The sequence below is a fragment of the Myotis yumanensis genome, unplaced genomic scaffold (genome assembly GCF_028538775.1).
Source record: "Myotis yumanensis isolate MYYU_CA2020_CCGP unplaced genomic scaffold, mMyoYum1.0.hap1 SCAF_1, whole genome shotgun sequence".
Taxonomy (NCBI): domain Eukaryota; kingdom Metazoa; phylum Chordata; class Mammalia; order Chiroptera; family Vespertilionidae; genus Myotis; species Myotis yumanensis.
The window spans coordinates 117,562,513-117,580,601 of NW_027223752.1; the positions used below are offsets into that span (position 1 = coordinate 117,562,513).

An 18,089-nucleotide genomic window follows, 5' to 3' on the forward strand; every position below is an offset into this window, starting at 1 on the left:
ATTTTCCGTAAACAGCCTATGGCCTGGCAGGTAGCCGGCCTCCAAATGTCATGGAGACCTGACCAGGTTCAGAGGAACTGCTCAGCAGGCACCACGGGCAGGTTAAAACACGCCATGACATTCTGTAATTTTCCAAAGGGGGTCCTCCGCAGGAGTCACCAGGAATTACTTAGCACAAAGAGAGCTAAAGACATTAGTGAAAATGGGTTCACTATTGATCCCTGCTGCTAGATCAGGGATTCAGGGTCTCCTGTGTGCAGGGGAGGGAGCAGAAATAGAGTTTAAGATGTTGACCTTTAACTGGGCTTTATGGCCTCTTCCATCCAGTAAAATAAAACCGCACAGCCCTGAAACGGCCAGGGCAAGTGCTGTCTGCTGCACCTGCTGGATGGGGCGGGCTCAGGGATTTAACTTAGAGACATTTGGAGGTAATCTGTGCTTTAACTCTTATTCACAGATTAGAATTGGAATTGGGAAAAAAAAAACAAAAAAACCAAGTCCTTCGTGTGGGTTTATTTTCGGTTTTTGGCCAGGATGAGGTTGTCCCTGGGATCTGGGCTTTGGAAGCTGATCTGAAATTGTCCTACTATTATATAATGTAATGTAAACAAGTTATAGTTTGTGCATCGTGACTCTTGACTAGCCTCTGGGGCTCTTAACATTTTAAATGCTCTTCTAAGCAGAACATTGAAATTGCTTTTTCTCCCTCACTCTGATAGAGGAACATCCACTGGCTGCATTTGATCTCTTCACAGCTTTACCACAGTATCTCTAGCCCCCACTTTTTTTTTTTAATATATTTTATTGATTTTTTACAGAGAGGAAGGGAGAGGGGTAGAGAGTTAAAAACATCAATGAGAGAGAAACAGCGATCAGCTGCCTCCTGCACACCTCCTACTGGGGATGTGCCCACAGCTAAGGTACATGCCCTTGACCGGAATCGAACCGGGGACCTTTCAGTCCGCAGGCTGACGCTCTATCCACTGAGTCAAACCGGTTAGGGCTACCCCCCACTTTTATCAGTTCACATGGGCATGTGGTCCCATAATGCTATGTTGGCCAGAAATACTGACTTGACCAACCTAAATTTAGACTTTTCCACGAGGGCAGCATTGAGTGATGCAATTCTTTACCAACTGGTAACATCCAACAAAGCCACAGCCACAGTGGAAGACTTCAGTAAGCCTACCAAAAGATGACCAACTTAGTGGATTTGATAATATAATACCTGATGATCTAATTGGTTTGTGTATATGATTTTATCTACAAGACATAAATGCATGATTATCTAACACGTTAAGCGCTATGTCAGTCACCAGTGACTACACTATACTTTCCGTCTGGAATACAAAACAGGCTGGGCGTTTTAAAAACACAGATGTTTGCCAGGCTGGCGTGGCTCTGTTGTTGAATGTCGATCTATGAACCAGGAGGTTGTGGTTCGATTCCTGGTCAGGGCACATGCCTGGGTTGCGTACTCAATCCCCATTGTGGGAGGCGTGCAGGAGGCAGCCGATTGATGATGCCCTCTCATCATTAAATGTTTCTATCTTACTCTCCCTCTCCCTTCCTCTCCCTTCCTCTGAAATTAGTAAAAATATTTTTTCAAAATAAAGTATGCTAATAATTCAAAAATATATTAGGCATCAAAAAACCCTAAAGTTTTATAAAGTAGAAATTATATAGGCCACATTTTCTGGCTTATCTTTTTTTTGGAAATTGAGAATAAAGTCTAATATAGTAATCAGAAAACTTGTAAACTTAAATCCACTTGTCAGAAAGCAAGAGTCTGAAAGTAAATGAAATAAATACATATTTAATACAAAATACTAGGGGAAAACCTAAAATAACTTTAAAGGAGTGAAAGAAAGGAATTTACTTAAAAGAATAGTTTAATGAAGTAGAAAATAAATTTGACAAATTGAGCCATGAGCTGATTGTAACAGTCTAAACCCAGTAGTGTATTAAAGTCATGACCCTGACCAAGTAAATTTTATTCTAGACACACAGTTCACAATGGGATTAAAGTGTGATCAGTGTAGTAGAAGTTGATAATAGGTAACACTCATTAAATAATTACTATGTGCTCATTTCTGTTCTAAGTGCTTCATGTATTCTCTTACATCAATTCTGAAGAAAAGGTATTTGACAGTATTCAACACCCATTCCTTTAAACTATTTCTGTATTCTATTCTGTACTATTTTATTGCAAGTCGGCAATATAAATTTTCATAACTTTTACAATAAGGACCTCTACCTCAAAAAAGCCAATGGTCCTCATTATAAAGTATGCCTGAATTAGGAGCTGAGGCTTTTCAGACACAAGCTTTAGACAACACCATGCTTGGAGATTAAACTCTGGTTCAGCTCCTCTCTCTGGCCTTATACTTGCAGGAGCTGCTCTCCTGGGCAGTGGTGGTTAAAGGACAGGGCCCACACAGAGCTGAATGGGGTGCCTCTGTTACCAGCAATGCCATATTGATTACACTTTTTAAGAACTTTTGACATCTTAGCTTTGAGTCAAACGGTAATGGCAAGTGGAAAAGAGAAAGGGCTTAAGAAAGAAGATTGACCCAGCCAGAGTGGCTCAGTGGTTGGGTGTCAGCCTATGAACCAGGAGGTCATGGTTCGATTCCCAGTCAGGGCATATGCCTGGGTTGTGGGCTCCATTCCCAGTGTGGGATGTGCAGGAGGCAACTGATCAATGATTCTCTCTCATCATTGAAGTTTCTATCTCTTTTTCCCTCTCCCTTCCTCTGATATCAATAAAAATTATTTAGGAAGGGAGGGAGGGAGATTGAAGTCAGGGTTGTTGCAAGGGAAAAATGAAAATAGCAAAGGGCAGTTGGTTCAGAGAAAGGCATATTTCCATCTTTCCCTATTCCACTTCAGTCTCTAGAAAGTAATTGTGAAAATAGGCCTGCATGACCTTAGGAATAGGCCACCTTTTATTTAGCTTGGGCCACTGTTACTTAAATAAATAACTTTAAGTTTGAATTGTAGCTGGAATCAATAGAGGAAAAGCTCAGAATTACCAAATCTACTCAGCATCTGATTGACAGACCAGTATTATCCAAACACAAGCCTGGACCTTTTACTCCTGTTGTCTGCTTTATTTGATGAGTTCTGAGAAAAAAAGAACCATTGAGGGGACACGGGCTTCTTCCCTCCTGCCCCCCAAATTATTGGGAAGAAAGAAAGAGAGAGATTTTAATACATAAACCATATTAGATCAACCAAGCCGAAGATACATAATACCAATAATAGTTGCAAAGTTCCTCTTTGTTTTTGAAATATAACAAAATACCCAATGTAAGAAATGGAAAAAAGTGTTGCAAATGCTTCTGAGGAGTGGAACTAGAGGTATAAGAGGAAGTACTCTTTTTTTTTTTTCTTTTTTTAAAATAATTCTTGCCCTGACCGGTTTGGCTCAGCAGATAGAGCGTCGGCCTGCAGACTCAAGGGTCCCAGGTTCGATTCTGGTCAAGGGCATGTACCTTGGTTGTGGGCACATCCCCAGTGGGGAGTGTGCAGGAGGCAGCTGATCGATGTTTCTCTCTCATCGATGTTTCTAACTCTCTATCCCTCTCCCTTTCTCTCTGTAAAAAAAAAATCAATAAAATATATTTTTTTAAAAAAGAAAAAAAAATAGTTCTTTATTGTTGAAAGTATTACATATGTCCCCTTTTCTCCCCATTGACCCCGTCCAGCGCTGCCGCCCCCCCCCACCCGCCCCCCCCCCGAGGCCTTCAGCACCCTATTGTCTGTGCCCATGGGTTATGCATATATGCATACAAGGTCTTTGGTTGATTACCTCCCACCCACCCCACTTTCCCTCTGAGATTCCGCACTCTGTTCCATGCTGCCATGTCTCTGGATCCACTCCCTTCATCACTTTGTTTTGTTACTTAGATTCCACAAATGAGTGAGATCATGTGGTACTTGTCTTTCTCTGACTGACTTATTTCACTTAGCATGATACTCTCTTGGTCCCTCCATGCTGTCTCAAAGGGTAAGAAATTCTTCTTTGTTACTCCTGCATAGTATTCCATGGTATAAATATACCACAGCTTTTTTATCCACTCATCTACTGATGGGCACTTGGGCTATTTCCAGATCTTAGCTATTGTAAATTGGGAACACAGGCTTCTTTATGTTGAGACGTGTTTACACCCATGCCTTTAATGGTTTTTAGTGGCAATACTCTGAAAAGTTTCTAAGATTTACCCTTGAAGTGAATGAGTGCTCTGGTAGAAGTGGTGGAAGCCAAGGAGCTTGAAATAAGCAGGGCGGGTGGGTACTCAGTGCACGGATGGTGCTGAGATTAGACCAGCGGTCGCCAACCGGTGGGCCACTGGTAGTCCGTGAGGTCAGAAAGGTTGGCGACCGCTGGACTAGACAATGGTGGAGGAGGTCTAGAACATCCACGGGTCTTTCCTGAGTGATCCGCATCAGCTCCAGTGCTAGACCCTGACCTGGCGTGTGGGAGGACGCTTATCATTGCCCCTTCTTTCCCCCAGTACCATGCAGAGACCATCAAGAATGTGCGCACGGCCACTGAAAGCTTCGCTTCTGATCCCATTCTTTACCGGCCAGTTGCTGTGGCCCTGGACACTAAAGGACCTGAGATCCGCACTGGGCTCATCAAGGGCGTGAGTATCCTGGGGAGAAGTGAGGGGGAAGGTGCAGGGGTCGGGGCCCAGAGCTGTCCTCAGCTGTCCCCGCCCTCCTGGAAGCCACAGTCCTCAGAGTTTAGGAGTATAAATGAAGGTTGTATTCATCGCTGTAAAAATGTTGATTTAATCTACTTGGCTAAGAAACGATACTAAAAAGGAACCTTTTTACTCGAAAAAACTACTTCTAAATCTCTACCTTTGGGGAGCAATTTGTCTCTTTTCCCCTTTCATTAAATAGCATAACTAGAACATTGTAGGCATTTCTGGGGTTATTTCCTTGAAATATACTAAGTTAGGCAATATGATGTTTATTCCCCAAGGAAAAAATCTTTACTGTTACTTCTACACAAGATTTGAGCATTGTTCCCTGGAGGAAAGCATTTCTTTCCCAGCCAGGGCCTGCTTGGCCTCTGAAGTTTAGACTCGGGGCTTACTCTCTTGCCTGCAGAGTGGCACCGCGGAAGTGGAGCTGAAGAAAGGGGCCACTCTCAAGATCACTCTAGATAACGCCTACATGGACAAGTGTGACGAAAACACCCTGTGGCTGGACTACAAGAATATTTGCAAGGTGGTGGAAGTGGGCAGCAAGATCTACGTGGATGATGGACTTATTTCTCTGCAGGTGAAGGAGAAAGGTATGTTTAAAACCGGCTTCCATCTCTAAATTTCTTGGACATAGGAAGAGAGGTAGCTTATTCGGCTGACAGCAAGATTGAGTCTGTATTCCCAGGAATTCCCTTTATAATAACTTCTTATCCTCAAAAAAAGATTTTGAGTCCTGCTTAATCATGCTCTTGGGGAGTATATAAGATTTCTTTTTATGCATCCTCACTGCTTTGAGCTTTCTGCTTCTCTCCTCCATCCATCAATGTGATATGTACAGGACTCCAGTGTTTCTGGGAATGATAGCTCATTTAAGTGCCAGGCACCAGTCTAAGCATTTTACATGATAATTTGTTTAAATTTTAAGACAACCTTATGAGGAGGTATTATTCCTATTTAACATGTGAGGAAACTGAGTCACAGAGAGATTAATTCACTTGCCTAAGGTTACGCAGTCAGTGGAATTGGGATTTGGACTCTGGCAGTATGGCTCCCACTGCCCATGATGTGCTGCTTCCCAGTTCACTGTACTGGGGACAGAGGCAGCGGCTTTTCGTTTCTCCCCTTCCTGTTGAGGACACATGCCCTCATTGCCCTGCCTCCCCACCTACTCCATTTTACACAGGTGCTGACTTCCTGATCACAGAAGTGGAGAATGGTGGCACTTTGGGCAGCAAGAAGGGTGTGAACCTCCCTGGGGCTGCTGTGGACCTGCCTGCCGTGTCAGAAAAGGACATCCAGGATCTGAAGTTTGGGGTGGAGCAGAATGTAGATATGGTGTTCGCATCTTTCATTCGCAAGGCATCTGATGTCCATGAAGTCAGGAAGGTCCTGGGAGAAAAAGGAAAAAACATCAAGATAATCAGCAAAATCGAAAATCATGAAGGAGTTCGGAGGTAAGTCCCCACCGTCTGTCCCCGCCTTCTTCTGCCCCAGCCCAGCTCTCTGAGGAAACAGGTGTACCCTGTGAGTACCTGGCTGCCTGTGTATCAGAACACAGCCTTAGCTTGTTCCAGACCCACCGAACCAGAATATCTGCAGGGGAGAAGTGGAAGGCATTGGTATATGTTTTTAAAAAGCTTTCCAGGTGATTGGAATGCCAGCTTCTTGTCATTGTTCCAGAGACCCAGGGATCAGCCTTGGAGAGGACAGGGTCACTGCTCACAGGATCAGGAGCCATGGGGCTACATGCCTAACCAGGAGTACTACCTGTGTTTGCTGGAATGGGGTGCCACCCAGAGGAAAGGCAGCAGCAGGCTCTTCGGAAAGGGCCGTGTGGAAGGAAGCTCAGGGCCTGGGGTTGATGCTGAAGATTATAGCTTCCTAGTCTTCACTTAGAAAACAGCTGGCTGGGTGACCAGGCTAGCTCTGGCATGATATCAGCTTCCTGGAGAGGGGCATGTGGTTCTCCTCTAGGCTTAGATTGTCCCAGCTCAGCTCACCACCTCCCCAGTGCCCACCAATTAGAGCCAAATGATTGTGGCCAGTGTGGTGACATCTCTTCTTTGGTTTCCTACTAAAAACACAACTCAATGCAGCTAAAACCCTAGACCAGGGGTGGGCAACCTTTTTGTGAGTGTGTGCGAAAACCAGCAAAATCTCTGGCTCAAAATTCTTCTGCGTGCCAACCCTAATTTTTTGAGAACATGTTACCCCCTACTTGGTATCTCTTAAGGTGTACGTATGTGAAGAACCTCGAAGAAATAATAAAATTCATTAATGCGACAAAAACACAGTATATGATGATGAAAAATACATTTATTTACATTTATTACACTGATAGTCCGACAGAAAACTTTATGTCCATTTGATATTATCAGTGGGACTTTTGCTGCTGCATCACTGATGACAGAGATTTTATATCAGGTTTATATTTCGTGACCTTCAGAGATATGCACAAGCTACTACTTTCATCCATCAGGCTACTCCTATTACGAGACTTAACAAAATTCATCACTGAGAACAAAGATTCACAAGCATATGTGGATGAAAACATGGAGAGCAACGCTGTTGCAAAGTTTTTTAAACAGAAAAAATTTTCTGGAATGGCGTTCCAAGTCCTCAATAGTTTGTTTTCGACACTTCTCTCTGGTACTCCTGTCTCTAATCGCTTTTTTTCAATGTTTTCCAAGTCAATCTAAGGTCAATAAATTTCTGCTTCCAAATAAAAAAGTCTATATTAAGAAAAAAATTGTAAATGGAAGTTATAAGAGAGGATTTCAAGTGCCAGCAAAAGTTACTGGCATGCCATGTTTGGCACGCGTGCCAGGGGTTGCCCACCCCCGCCCTAGACCTGCTCCTGTGGATTAGGTGTGTGCTTGAGGAGGATGGAAGAAGCAGCCCTACCCACTATTGTGACCTTGTGGTCCTTGACTTTGTGTAGATGTCCTTAAGCAGTTTGGGGTCCTCCCTCTGCCATCCTGATAAGCCAGCTGACCTTGGACCCAGGCCAGGCAGAGCCATATGTCCTCTTCCCTTTGGCAAGTTGGAGGGGGAGCAGCCTCAAGGAGCAGCCCTCGGGTTCCTGGGCCAGAAGAGGCCATGGACCATTGTGTTGGGAGCTTTTCGCAGGCCTGAGGTTTCCTTCCTGCCTTGGGAGTGTAGCTAGCAGAGGGACCTCAAAGGGGCTGCAAAAGATGCAGATGGAAAAGAAATGAGCCCCTGGGGCTTGAGACGAAACCTCACCCCCGCGCCTGTCCCTAATGAAGCATCCATACTAGTGCTGAAGAAACCCAGCAGGCTGAACTGTTGGGCCACTCTAGGGAATGAGGTAGCTGGAACTCCCACCTCCATGTATCAATGGTGACATCATGGGTGGCTGTTCTGCAAGGACAGCTAAGGCCGAGGATCCCAGGAAAAGTTCCTTTGCATTACCATACCCCTGTTCCACATAACCTCTCTTCTTTCATCTTTCCATCAGGTTTGATGAGATCCTGGAAGCCAGTGATGGGATCATGGTGGCTCGTGGTGATCTAGGCATTGAGATTCCTACAGAGAAGGTCTTCCTTGCTCAAAAGATGATGATCGGGCGGTGCAACCGAGCTGGGAAGCCTGTCATCTGTGCCACACAGGCATGTGCCTCTTCTCACTACAGATGCTTGCCCTGTTTCTTCCACAGACCCTTCCCCACGTCACAGACACATACACACATGTTCCTTTCCCCCTGTGCACCTACACAAAGCCATACTCTGTGTACATACACACTCTCCAGGGAGTCAGCTTGCAGTCATTCATCTCTGAAGACAGCCCAGGCCACGTCTCACTAATGCTCTGTCTCCTCCCAGATGCTGGAGAGCATGATCAAGAAGCCCCGTCCCACCCGGGCTGAGGGCAGTGATGTGGCCAATGCAGTCCTGGATGGAGCTGACTGCATCATGCTGTCTGGAGAGACGGCCAAAGGGGACTACCCCCTGGAGGCTGTGCGCATGCAGCACCTGGTGAGTTCTTGGGGCCTGCCTGTCTCCCCGGCTCGGGCTCTGCTCGGGCTGGGGTGGAGGCAGCTCTTGTACAGAGCCAATGCCTTTTCGGCTTCTGCACCCACATTTTTTATTATCCTTCAAATTGCAACAAGAGTGAGGAGGTGTGTGTCTTTGGTTTTTTCTGTTCTGCCTTTCCTCCCACATCCTCCCTCCTATTTCCCTCTGATTGGACATAGCCCAATCACTCTGGTTCTTCCTTTGGCTCAAGTATCAAGATATTTGTTCCTCTTCCTCTGCACAGCCCAGAGGACCTAGTACCTCTGCCCTGCTCTGGAAAAGGCCAAGGCCTCCTGCTCCTAGCCATCCTCTTTGTTTGACTTCCATTTGATTCCCCACCTGTCCCACAGACAGGGGACTCCCCAACAGGGGCCTCTGGGCCTGTACTGGAGACTGTTGTCCACACTGAGTTGACTGTGAGCTGGCCTTGCATGGTGTCTGCAGCTGGACCTGCTGTGCTGAGTTGTTGCACTCACCCTAGACTAAAAAGTGGGGTTTAAGTGACAGGTGACAGGTTCACAAATAGAGACTGGTGGAAGGTGGCTAATCCTGGCTGGCCCTGGAGTGAGAGCATCTGGTGGAGCCTTGGAGGTGACTCTTCCCCCCTCCCCCCCATCCCCACTCTCACCCCCTGCCCAGGGAGCTAACTAGCTTTTCAAGGCTTTTCTGCTCTGCATGTCCCACTGCCTGGCTGTGTGTCACGGTTTGTCTGCTCCTGCTCTAGAGCTTACTGAAGAGTGAACGTAGGGATCGGCTATCAGGGTTATGATATCTGAGAACATGAGTGCTACAAATTAACTTGCCCATAATAGTCTTAGGTCAGTGTTTATAATGTGTAGCTCAGTGAATTTGTATCTTATCCTGAAATGGGTTTTCTTTAACTTCCTACTCTCTTTCAATCAACAAAGGACCCCATGCCCTTTGTGCAACACTTCCTCTCCTGCATTTCCCCAAATTTAAAACAACCCCCAAAAGAACCTCTGGACTAGGTATCTTCCTTTCCTCCATTTTCTGTGTCCAATTATTAGGTTTAACTAGCTTCCAGAGAAGACGTCATTTATAATTTCATACCATTTCAATGGTGAACTGAAACGTCTTAACAAAAGTTGTCCTTTGGGCTGTCTTCAGCATCCCCCATGGATTTCCCCATGAGGAAATCCTGTCCCTGGCATGTCTGTGTACCTTGGCCCCGGCGAGTATGCACCCCTTTGTGAGACAAGCTTGCTGTTCTGATGCTCAGGTACCCTGAGCCACTCTCTCCCAGGAGACAGTGGGCCTTGAACCAGTGACCTCTGGAGTGGCTGCTGGTGTATTTATGGGCCTCTCCACACCTCACCAGTCTCTAATTGCCTTGCTTAGATTTAGATGTATGGCCTCAGATACAAGAGTGACCTGATACACTGAACCATGAAACATGTAGGGACTTTAATGTGTCTCAAGGCCTTATCTGTACAATGAATTAGGTGGGATATGTTTAATTATAAACTTAACATTAAATGTTCACTGTAATTATTAAATGTCTGTTAAGTCCCTGTGTAGACTGATGTAATCTTCATAGCCTCCGTGAGATATAGAAGTCACCCAATTTATGGATGAGGATTACATGGTAATATAAAGCCTGAGTTTGAACCAATATCTGACTTTGAAGCCAGTGTTTTGTCCTGCACCATAACGCTCTAATCTCACAGGAGGTAAGGCCAGGTCTGGGGTCAAAGAATCAGGCTCTGGGCTCTCACTTCATGTCCATTTTTTCCAGACCCCAATCTTCCCTATAACAGATGGACACCTTAGAGAGAACTGCAGGGCTCGGATTACATGGCCCTGCTCATAAGATAAGTTATGGGGTCCAGGCCAGGTGGTGCTGGCCTGTCCTTTCCATGTCCCTAGTTAACACTGGCTGACAGCTTCTCTTAACTGTTAACTCCTTTCTCCTGTGTCTTAACCGATGCAGTAAATGGCCTGTAACTAAGGACTAGGCAGTACCTTTATGGTTCAGTTCCTGTTTCTGTTCCTCTCCCTTGTCCTTTGGGCTGCATGCATTCCATTCTTGAAGAGAGAAAACTAGTGAATCCTGCCACATATCTGTCAAATTAATGAGATGATATTACTGATTCTTCCCTCACCCATTATTCTCTAAGCCAGTGGTTCTCAACCTTCTGGCCCTCATGTTGTGACCCAACCATAAAATTATTATCGTTGCTACTTCATAACACTTGGATTGCGGGAAACGAGTTAAGTCGGCTCGCGTGAATTGCGCGTACTCCGAGGGAGCCGTCTTAACTCGGTTCATATAGATTTGCGGTGGAGTACGGGAAACGTGTAAACTCGGGCCGATTGTAACTGCGTATTACCAAATATTTGTTTGTTTGCCGTTCACAAAGATACCTACCTGCGTATGCGAACCGTTTCATACCCATTGGGGTAATAGGTATCATAAAAATCCCTGATTTTGCGCGGGAAACCTAAATAATTGCCCGCGCCATCTTATATTTTGGCGGGAAATTCACCCGACACCGTAGTGATAACTGTAATGTTGCTACTGTTATGAATCATAATGTAAATATCTGATATGCAGGATGGTCTTAGGCGACCCCTGTGAAAGGGTCGTTCAACCGCCAAAGGGGTCGCGACCCACAGGTTGAGAACCGCTGCTCTAAGCTGTTGACGATTGCATTATAATCCTCTAAAACTTAAATTTTTTCTAATTTTTAGTGTTATGTGAGCAGGTGGTCTGTAAATAACTCAGTGGCTTTCTCATGACTTTTCATTAGATTTTAATCAGATATCTTGTTCAACTTGCTTCCACAGGCATCTGTCTCCACATGGCTGTTCAGTCATCCTGACAAATTTGCCAGTTTTCTACCCTCCTGCTTAGAACGCAGTGAAGCCGAATGGCTTTCAATTTCCAGCGCTGCTCAGTGTGTTTCCATGGCAGGCCATTGGAACACCCCTGTGCCCCATGCCAAACCAAGCGCTCCATGGAAGCTGGGCAGGAAGCCCTGGAGAACTAGACAGCCATGTGAGGAGGGAGGGCCTGTTTCTTCCTGTCAGCTGTGTCATGAGGCAGTGTGATCAAGCCCTGCCAGGGAGTGGCCCGGGCCCAGCCTGGACATGTTTCCATGCTAAGGTACTGGAACCTGCCACCATATTGTCTCCCTCCACCCCCATCCCCAATTAAAATTCCTTCCAGAATGGAAGAACCAATTTCCCCTCTGATGGAGGGGAAGCAGCCGCAGTGGAGGCTGGAAATTCTTCACATACCCCTGAGCTGGCTTGTGTCACCCTGCCTCTTCGCATCTGCCTGAAGGACAGATTTAGCCAATTAACCTAAAGTTACCTTCTCTTTATTCTCTGATTAATTCCTCATTCTGTCTTTCCATGTTGTTGTCTCTCATATTTTTTTCCTCCTCCTTCCCTTTCCTCGCCTCCCTTTCCCCTAAACCTTACAGATAGCTCGTGAGGCTGAGGCAGCCATGTTCCACCGCCAGCTGTTTGAAGAACTTGTGCGAGGCTCACGTCACTCCACAGACCTCATGGAAGCCATGGCCATGGGCAGCGTGGAGGCTTCTTATAAATGTTTAGCGGCAGCTTTGATAGTTCTGACGGAGTCTGGCAGGTAGGGCCCTAAAGGCAGGTAACTCTGTAGGATAACCAGCCTCTTGCTCCAGCTGCTCTAGAAAACAGCCAGGGCCCAGCCCTGCACCTGGGGCCTGGGCTCAGAGCCTCTTTTTTTCATCTGCAGGAAGCTGGCCAAGGGAGCTCAGGGCAGGGCAGAACCAAAGGGACTGTAGCTCAGTAGGCACAGGTGGTGTCACAGGCACCTGGTGAAGGACTGGTCCCTGCGAGTCTTGATCTTGGTCAGCTCAGAACCTACCGTGATTGGGTTCCTTTTGGCTTTTGCACCCAGGGATGTGTTCCCCACCAGCTGTCTGTGCAACTCTTCCCCTCCCTCTCCCATTGTGACACAGCTCTGACAAAGCTCTGTCCCCCTCTCGTTCCTCTGGACGGATGTTGCTCCCTTAGATTGCCCGTGAGGCAGAGGCCGCCATCTACCACTTGCAATTATTTGAGGAACTCCGCCGCCTGGCGCCCATTACCAGCGACCCCACAGAAGCCACCGCCGTGGGCGCCGTGGAGGCCTCCTTCAAGTGCTGCAGTGGGGCCATAATCGTCCTCACCAAGTCTGGCAGGTAGGAGGTGGCAGCAGCTCCCTGGGAATGCCCTGCTCAGTGGCACCTTTCCTTGGGGGTCCTGGGAGCAGTGCATTGAACAATGCTCAGATGACATGAGCCAAGGTAAGACCCTGCTGCCTGCCACCTGGACCCTGCAGGGAAGGAGCTCCCTCGGCCCCCAGGCCAGGATCCAGGAATGAGCAGAGCCCATTCCCTGGGCTCAAAGGACTCCAGGCAGCACTCAAAAGGCATGGGACCATTTGACTCCAAAGCAAGTTTATACCATCAAGACTTCGCTGCTTAACTACAGATAGACTGACTACAATTGATTACTTGGTATTTAAAGGCTGGTCTTCTAAAATGGTAGTAGGCCTCCAGCTTTGCTTCTTTCAGTTATTGTATGCTCTTTAAAAGTTCGGTTTGGAAAATTAGTGCTGTTCACTGACATGCCCTTTGGTTGGTGCATGAGCCCCTCTCTACCTTTGAACTCCAAAGACAAGTGATTTCTGGCCCGGGAAAGGTCACCACGTTGTCATGCAGCCAAGCTGGGGCCTGTTTGGCCATGGACTTAGGATCCCCTGGACAGTCTTGGGGTATGCTTCGCGTCCCTGCCCACAGGACAGCTAGGGTTTCCTGGAAGAGGAGCAGACAGGCAGTCCCCATGCACTGAGAAGCAGCAGGAGGGGCTACCCAGACACTAGATCTATGCAGATTCCCTCAGCCGAGAGCTCAGGGTAAACAGCCCAACCATTGGGGTTGACATTTATGAAAAGGTCCAACCTTTGCTATCTGGCTATTTTTAGCTCCTGTCTTCTTGGATTTCACTCTCAGCCTGTCCTGATTTCAGCAACTGCTTCCCTTTGAAAGTCTTATAGAGGCCAGGCCTTAAGCTGGGCATTCTCTGCTGTAATATGGTGTAAGTTTCCTTGACACCTGTTGAGTGCCCTCATAGCTTGCTTTCCGGGGCCCAGTCACTCCTGCACACTATTCTCCAACTCCTGAGACACATCTGCAACTACAAGTATACAGGAAGTACCCAACACGGGCTCCAGAGGGTCCCCTACCTTCCCGAGGAACCTGCCAGAGCCTTCCACACCACACTTCCAGTTCCTGGTCTTGCCCTCACTTAGATACTCAGGTTTGACTCAATCTTTAGAGCTCAGTTGCTGGAACTATTTCAGGACCTGGAGACCTGGGGGCCACATGGGGTTGGGAGGGTCTAACAGTATGGAAGGCAGCTTGTGTTGTAGATTCCCAGGGGGTTGGTAGGCTCTGTTCCTGTTCTTTGCAGATGTCAAGAGTCAGGTGCTATTCACATGCTGCTTGGCTTGTAGGGGTTACTGGCATCTAGAGAAATGGGTACTGGTGAGCTTGGGTGAGGGCTGCCTCCTGTGCCAGAATGGAAAAGTTCGGAGGGAGCATTCTGCCAACTATGGGCCATGTGAGGAAAGTGGGTGAAACTGATCATTTTGGGTCAGGAGGATTTCTGGGCCTGTGAGGAGGGGTGGAGGGCAAATGGGTCTCACAACTATGAAGAGGAGCTACATGCTGTGGAGGATACTGGAAGAGGGGCTTCCCAGGCATGGGAATTCCCACAGGGGCCCAGGGGATAGATGTTTAAGTGGCCAAAGCCTCAGGCTAGCATAGTGAGTTGGATTAGAAGATGAACTGTTGAAGCCCCTGAGGGGCTTCCTGGGAGGCTTCTGGAACATTATGTAATGGTCTCTTCTGCTTGTCCTTCATCCCCTCTCAGGTCTGCTCACCAGGTGGCCAGGTACCGCCCCCGTGCTCCCATCATTGCTGTGACCCGTAATCACCAGACAGCTCGCCAGGCCCACCTATACCGAGGCATCTTCCCTGTGGTGTGTAAGGACCCAGTGCAGGACGCCTGGGCTGAGGATGTGGACCTCCGGGTGAACTTGGCCATGAATGTTGGTGCGTGACTGGGAGCAAGGGCTGGAGCCTGGGGTGGAGGTGCTTGCTCACTGAGCTCCCTGGGATGCTAAGGAAAGGGAACATGCAGACCTTAGGGTGCAAGAGCCCTGGCTGGCCACTGTCAGTGGGAATGTTCTCTCTGATTCCTCCATCCCCATCTTTGAAGTCTTGGGCTGAGCCCAGGAAGGAAGAAGGCCTTTGAGTCGTGGGGCTAAACAGTCCAGTTTGTCTCCTTACTCTTCTAATCTAGGGCCCAAAGCCAAAGGACCTAGGTAAGCAGGATTGTCCATTCTTTGGCATCTGCTCATTACTGGGTTTTGTGTGTGTGTTTAATAAAATTGGCCAGAGCTCCTGCACTGTGGGGTGGCACACACACAGATTATGTACTGATGTGGCCTTTGTCCCAGTGTAAATGTAGGGTGCCACTGAATGAGAGGAAGCGGCTAGCTCTAACCTTGAGCAAGGGTCTCCATCCTCCAGTGTATAAAATGAATGATGTCCAAAGGCTCCTGCCAAGTCTGCCATCTGAGTGATAGGGAAATCTCAGGACTGCCCTCATCCCCTTTACCTGGCTTTGAATCTGGGGCCACCTTGTGGTGTAAAGAAGTAATAGTCAGCCAGCCCTGCTTGCTATCTGGCTCTGGGGCAGTGTCCCAAGTTCATACCTACCTGACTTGGCATTTACTCACCCACATGCCTTCTCTTCCTTCAGGCAAGGCCCGAGGCTTCTTCAAGAAGGGAGATGTGGTCATCGTGCTGACCGGGTGGCGTCCTGGCTCTGGCTTCACCAACACCATGCGTGTAGTGCCTGTGCCGTGATGGGCCCCAGAGCCCCTCCTCCAGCCCCTGTCCCCTCCCCTTCCCCAACCCATCCCTTAGGCCAGCGATGCTTGCAGTGCTCACTTGGGGCTGTAGTGTGGCACCGATGGGCTGGGGCTCCAGGGAAGAAGATTAAGGCCTCTGTAAAGCATGGCGATTTTTAAGACCCTGCTCAGGTGAGGTATAGTCCAGAGCCAGGCTGTCCATCTTACAGCCCTACCCAAGCAAGAGAGGCAGGGGTGCAGGACTGGAGGCTCTGAAGCTGAACATAGAGGGCAGTCGCTCCTGCTTCTCCTCTGTGCACTCCATTCAGTTCCTGTAGAAATGGACACTCAGAGAACTCCCAAGCCTGGCCTGGCTCGGAAGATAGCCGGCTAGAGAGGGCAGTGGTTCCAGTGTCAGCTGACTCTGTCTGGCCCTGGCCTTCACTTGCTTCTCCAATCCCCGCAGCCTCCCCCACTCCCATCTTGTGCACTGTGCACCTCTGTTCCCGCACTCCACTCAGCTGTCGCTGCAGACAAACTCCATCCTCCACCTTCATTATCCCCACTGCTGCAGCCGCCTCTAGGCCTGTTGCTATAGAGCCTACCTGTATGTCAATAAACAGCAGCTGAAGCATTTGTTGCCTCTTTTTTCTGAAAGGGTTGGTGGTGATCTCTGCCCTCTGAGTAGGGCGAAAGGGCATGAGCCTCAAGGCTCCTGGTGGGGACTCCCAAACAGCTCAGGCCACCTGCCATACTGTCCATCTCCAAGAGCAGAGTTGCATAGTGAGTTGGATTAGAAGGTGAACCATTAGTAGCTGACTTGCATAGGTTGCCCCCTTTAGGTGGCTGTGTAAAAGCTCCTGAAGCCCTGGCTGGTGTGGTTCAGTTGGTTGGAGTGTTGTCGTGTGCACTGAAGTGTCATGGGCTTGATTCTGGTCAGGGCACATACCCAGGTTTTGGTATCCATCCCTGGTTGGGAAGCAAATAATAATGTTTCTCTCTAAAACAACGGTTCTCAACCTGTGGGTCACGACCCCTTTGGGGGTCAAACGACCCTTTCACAGGGGTCACCTAAGACCATCGGAAAACACATATAATTACATATTTTTGTGATTAATCACTGCTTTAATTATGTTCAATTTGTAACAATGAAATTGGGGGTCACCACAACATGAGGAACTGTATTAAAGGATCGCGGCATTAGGAAGGTTGAGAACCACTGCTCTAAAATCAATACCCAAAACTGCAGCTGGGGAAATTTTTTTTTTTTTTTAATCCTCACCCAAGGATATGTCTATTGATTTTAGAGAGAGGAGAGATGAGAGAGAGAGAGAAACATTGATCAGTTGCCTCCCCTACAACCTGGTTATGTGCCCTGACAATCAAACCTGTGACCCTTTGGTGCAAGCAAGGGACAATGCTCCAACCAACTGAGCCACGGCCAGGGCTGCAGCTGGGGAAATTATAATGGCTTGTTTGAATCAGATGAGAAGGCAGTGACCAGGGCCCTTTCCTCCTGTTCTGGTTGGTAAACTGGAGTAGTCCTTGCCCTGCCCTCCCCTTAGGCCTTCATGCAGTAGAGGCCCCTGTTGGGAGCTGAAGGACGAGACGTGGCTCCTGAGACAGCTTCTGCTCCAAAGTTCCCAGAACAGTTTCAAACCTGGGCTCTGTTAGTGCCCCTTCCATCTTCCTATGCCCGCCCTCCGTGGTACAGCTGGGTGAAGGAGGTGGAGAGAAGAGGTTTGGGAATGGAACCGAATCCACTTGCACCTTTCCCGTCTCCTGACCACTCCCAAGGACTAAGCTCTACCTGGTGGGGATAGGAGGGAAGGGGCCTGCAGGCCAAAAAAGTTGGGGGAACCTGAGTGTGATCCCATTCTCAAGGCCCCGTTCATTGTCACCCCATTAACACCACCAACCCCTACTCTTCATTTCCTGGCCATCTTCAGTCCTTCCCGGACTTACCCAAAAGGTTTTTGCCTGGGCCACAGTGAAGTTTCCAGCTCCGCAAGGTGCATGGCAGCATTTAGCTCCCAGTTTGACCTCTAGTATTCCCCACTCAGGCCCTCGATGATCGGGTGTGGAGAGAAATGGAAAGCTACCCTGGAGTTCAGTGTTGGGAGGGTTTATTTAGAGGAGGGCTGGAATTGGTTGCTGCAGAGCTCCGCGAAGAGACTCAGAAAGCTGAAGAGGAAGAACTTGGAGGGGCCCCAAGGCCCTTGCTGTGCAAGGCTGGAGGAGCAGACCCTGAAAGGGGCGTGGAGATCTGTGCGGTGTTTGGGCCCCACCTTGAGTCTGGAGAGGGGGAAGGACCTGCCAATGGGCAGGGCCCGTCCCGTGCGGGCAACCAATGGGCAGGAGGAGGTGGGCCCTCCCTGCTGCGAGGACGAGGACCGGCTGGTGGCAGTCGGGCCGCTGGGTCTC

General features: G+C 48.2%; 1 protein-coding gene across 3 annotated transcripts in view; it reads left to right on the forward strand.

Moving 5' to 3' along the window:
• PKM (pyruvate kinase M1/2) overlaps positions 1–16,299 on the forward strand; it is a 29,740-nt gene extending 13,441 nt beyond the window's left edge. The window contains exons 4-11 of one of the 3 annotated variants that reach the window (XM_070430996.1): positions 4,521–4,652; positions 5,125–5,311; positions 5,905–6,175; positions 8,200–8,350; positions 8,564–8,716; positions 12,205–12,371; positions 14,681–14,862; positions 15,575–16,299. In XM_070430996.1, the coding sequence (XP_070287097.1) occupies positions 4,521–4,652; positions 5,125–5,311; positions 5,905–6,175; positions 8,200–8,350; positions 8,564–8,716; positions 12,205–12,371; positions 14,681–14,862; positions 15,575–15,681 (1,350 nt within the window). In that variant the 3' untranslated portion in view covers positions 15,682–16,299. Of the gene's footprint in view, positions 1–4,520; positions 4,653–5,124; positions 5,312–5,904; positions 6,176–8,199; positions 8,351–8,563; positions 8,717–12,204; positions 12,372–12,778; positions 12,946–14,680; positions 14,863–15,574 lie in introns of those variants that run through there. The other 2 variants (XM_070430989.1, XM_070431004.1) reach the window with 2 other exon arrangements.
• The last annotated feature ends 1,790 nt before the right edge of the window (positions 16,300–18,089 follow it).